Source organism: Gekko japonicus, unplaced genomic scaffold, assembly GCF_001447785.1.
Source record: "Gekko japonicus isolate JY-2015 unplaced genomic scaffold, Gekko_japonicus_V1.1 scaffold761, whole genome shotgun sequence".
Classification (NCBI taxonomy): Eukaryota; Metazoa; Chordata; class Lepidosauria; order Squamata; family Gekkonidae; genus Gekko; species Gekko japonicus.
Window position 1 is genome coordinate 704,617 of NW_015177030.1, and position 3,811 is coordinate 708,427.

General features: G+C 60.7%; 1 protein-coding gene across 1 annotated transcript in view; it reads right to left on the bottom strand.

Moving 5' to 3' along the window:
• The window catches only part of ENO3 (enolase 3 (beta, muscle)), a 17,768-nt gene that overhangs the window by 13,584 nt on the left and 373 nt on the right, over positions 1 to 3,811 (bottom strand). Inside the window, 5 exon segments of the mRNA XM_015427896.1 lie at positions 12 to 209; positions 1,651 to 1,873; positions 2,128 to 2,261; positions 2,362 to 2,431; positions 3,280 to 3,763. Coding sequence (XP_015283382.1) covers positions 12 to 209; positions 1,651 to 1,873; positions 2,128 to 2,261; positions 2,362 to 2,431; positions 3,280 to 3,763 — 1,109 coding nt within the window.

Here is a 3,811-nt window from a genome sequence, read left to right on the forward strand (position 1 = left end):
CCCCCCCTCACCGGGGTAGTTCTTTATGAAGCTCTGGTAAAGCTCGCCCAGCTTCTCGCCGCTGATGTGTCGGTTCGGGTCATCGGGGGACTTGAAGTCCAGGTCGTATTTGCCGTTGCGGAAGAACTCGGAGGCCGCCACGTCCATGCCGATCACCACCTTGTCCGGGTAGCCGGCCTTCTCGATGGCAGACTTCAGCAGCTCCAGGGCTTGGGGCGAGGAGAAGAGAAAAGATCAGATTTGTACCCCATGGCCCTTCACTACCCAGGGGAGCCTCAGAGCGGCTGACACACTCCTTTCCCTTCCCCTCCCCACAACAGACACCCTGTGATGTAGGCGGGGGTGAGAGAGCTCTGACAGAAACGGCTCTTTTTCAAGGACAGCTGTGCCAGAATTATGGCTTGCCCAAGGTCATCCAGCAGGTGCAAGTGGGGGAGTGGGGGAAGCAAACCTGGCTCTCCCAGATTAGAGTCTGCGCACTTAAGCACTACACCACACTGGACAGTGACCCATGAGGGGCCTCCCCAGGGATAAGCCCCCCACTCACCCACCCGCAGAACCCCCACTGGGAACCCTAAGGACAAATCAGGACACCTCTCAGTCACAAAGGCTGATGCCCAGAGCTGAACTTGGCTGCTCTTAAAGGCCCCCCCCCCAGACTCCGACTTTCTTCTGTTGCTTCAGGCCAACGTGGCTGCCCCGGCTGAGTCTTATCTTCATGGGGAACAAGTTCAGTAAAGGGCCGGTGCTCATCTAGAGGAAAGTGGCTCAGAGTGTCAGGGGAAGAATACTTTCCGGGGGGGGGAGTGAGCCCCCATCAGATAGGCTGGAGGAGACCTGCAAGGGACTGTGCTGTTTTCACGTTTGGTGAAATGCTGGCTGCTTTAAACAAAGAGACCCTTTCCTGGATTTCTGGCTAGCTGGAGCTTTGCCAGTTTGGCGTTGTGGTTAAGTGCGCGGACTCTAACCTGGGAGAACTGGGTTCGATTCCCCACTCCTCCACTTGCACCTGCTGGATGACCTTGGACAAGCCATAGTTCTGTCAGAGCTGTTCTTGAAAAAGAGCCGTTTCTGTCAAGAACTCTCAGCCCCGCCTGCCTCACAGGGTGTCTGTTGTGGGGAGGGGGAGCGAAAGGAATGTGTAAACTGCTCTGAGACTCCCTTGTGTAGTGAAGGGCGCAGTATAAATCCAATCTCCTCCTCTTCATGGCTGTTAAAGGCAGGTCATAAACCATGTTAGTAGATTTTCATTTCCTTCCCCAAGTGGCTGGGGCTGGTAGATGTGGTCCCCTCCCCAGTTTCACTTCACAACACCCTTGTGAGGTTGGCTAGGCTGAGAGGGTGACCAGCAAGCTTTATGAGGAAACAGAAGCTGCATCTCTGCAGCCCTCGGCCAACACGTGTCCCCCCCCCCAATCTTGCCACCTGCCGCGCTCCCCGGGCGGAGTGGGCTTTCGAGGAGCCCTCCTGCAAAGCCTCCACCTGGCAGCCCCGGTGGCCTGGCCTTTCCGCAGGGTTCCGGTTACAGCCGCTGAGCTAATTCTAGCCCCGCCGTTTAAAGGTCTCGGGTGGGAGGGGAGGCCCTTCTGAAAGGCGAGACCCGGCGGCTAAAAGCAGCAGCAGAGGCAGGCCGGGGGGCCCCAGGCCTACCTTCGTTGTTCTCCAGGATGTTGGGAGCAAAGCCCCCCTCGTCCCCCACGTTGGTGGCATCCTTGCCGTACTTGGCCTTGATGACGGCCTTCAGGTTGTGGTAGACTTCGGCCCCGATCCGCATGGCCTCCTTGAAATTGCTGGCCCCCACGGGGAGGATCATGAACTCCTGCATGGCCAGCTTGTTCCCTGCGTGGGAGCCACCGTTGATCACGTTGAAAGCCTGGGGGGGGCGGGGGGGGGAGAAAACAAAAGCCAGCGGTGCCTCCAAGGCACACACACAGAGTGCTGTCTGCTAGTCCCTTCCCCATCAGGGAGGCCTCCGTTCCTGCCCAGGAGTTCCTGGGGCCAGTCTGCACTTCCTCTGGGGAGGGTCCCAGCGCCCCTTCCCCTGGCCCTCTTGCTGCTCTCCCCCGCCCAGTTCCAGAGCCCTTGAGTGAGGCTTCCGTCCCTCCCCCCTCCTCCTGGGTCACTCACGGGGACGGGCAACGGGCTCTAGGGCTCCCTGGCCAGGTCTGCGATGTGGCGGTAGAGGGGGACCCCTTTTTCGGCTGCACCAGCCTTGCAGACGGCGAGCGAGACCCCAAGGATGGCGTTGGCCCCAAACTTGGCTGTGGTCAGGAAGGAAGGAGGGCCGAAGGTGAGCCCACCTGGCCAGGGAGGAGGGCCAATGGGGGGCAGGGGGTGTGGGGGCTGGCCGCTCAGACTCACATTTGTTCTCGGTGCCGTCCAGATCGATCATCAGTTTGTCAATCTTCTCTTGCTCCACCACACTGAGTTTCTGTTATTTGGGCAAAATTTGGGGAGGGAGACAGAGAGGGGGGAATTTACTTCCCTGGAAGGGGCTTGCTGAGGCCTCATGCCATCTGCGGTGGAGGACAGCTCTGCAGGGGTCTTAAGTCCTCTGGGTGAAATGCAGGCTCCTGACCAACGTGCCCCTCCGGCCTTGGCCGTCCCGGATCCTTTCCCGTCCCATCCTGAACCTTCCGTATTGGCTTGCCGAGTTTCAATCGTGTCCTCCTTTCTATTTCCCTTTCATAACTGAGCCCTCTACGGGAGGGAATGTTTCCGCTGGGAAGATCTAACACTTGAGCTTTCTCTCTGGGTGCCCTTTTGCCCCACGGCTCCCTCGGCCCCCAAACCCCAGGCCCCCTAGCTCCCAGGGGGCCTTGCTGCGCCCCGAGAATGAGGCGGCCTCCACTTTGTCAGCTCTCCTCCCCGCTGTGGCTGAATCGAAAGTCCAGGGTTCGAACGGAATAGTGGGACAGGAGGCGCCAGGGCCTCTGAGTGTGTGCAGAGTGGTTTTCCTGCACGACCCACGGGTGGGGGGGAGAAGCAGAGGTGTGTCCGGTGCAAACGCTGTGTGTGAACTTGGTGGTAGTCTAGTCTAGGAAATCCTCTCCCCCCCCGCCCCTCCAGGGGGTGGGCAAGAAGACGGGCTCTAGGGCTCCCTCTCTGTCCCCTGAGGCTCTGGGAGCCCTTCAGCCCGAAGGGGCCCCGCCCTCTGCTGGGGGTGCCCAGGGAGGTCCTGGGGCGGAGGAAAGGGGTCTGTCACCCAGCTCTTGCCAAGCAGAGGGCTCTCCGGGGTAGGGACAGGAATCCTAAACCCACCCACCCTGGTCCTCTCACCTTCTCCAGCAGAGCGGGGGCCAGGGTCTTGTTGATGTGTTCCACCGCTTTCAGCACCCCTGCAGGGCGGGCAGAGAGGTTACCCAGCAGCAGTTCCCTGCAGCGCCTACCCACCCCAACCAGCCGGGGGCCAAGGTCTGTTCTGGACCCACTGAAGAAGTAAGGCGGAATTGCACAAGGGGGGGGGAGACAGATGGGCAAAGGAAGGTGGCCGAGGGAGGGACAGAGGGCCCAAAGAAGTAGGGCAGCGGCACTGGGGGGGTGGGGGCTGAAGAAGAGCGGCAGGGCCTGTGCGGACATGGTGCCACTCGTCCGTCCCCCCCCTTCTGCTCCTGCCTCAGCTCTGCACAACTGGCAGCCCACGCCCTTTCTGGCCCTTCCCTGTCCAGTGGCTGTCAGTTCCACAGGCCAAGGATGTTCCTCTCCTCGCCCCTGGCTCTGCTCTGCTGCTGCAGCCCCCAATTCCAAGGTTTGCCCCCCCCACCTTCTGGAGGTCCCGCTGAGTCCCCCCCCCCTCCCCGCGCTCACCTTT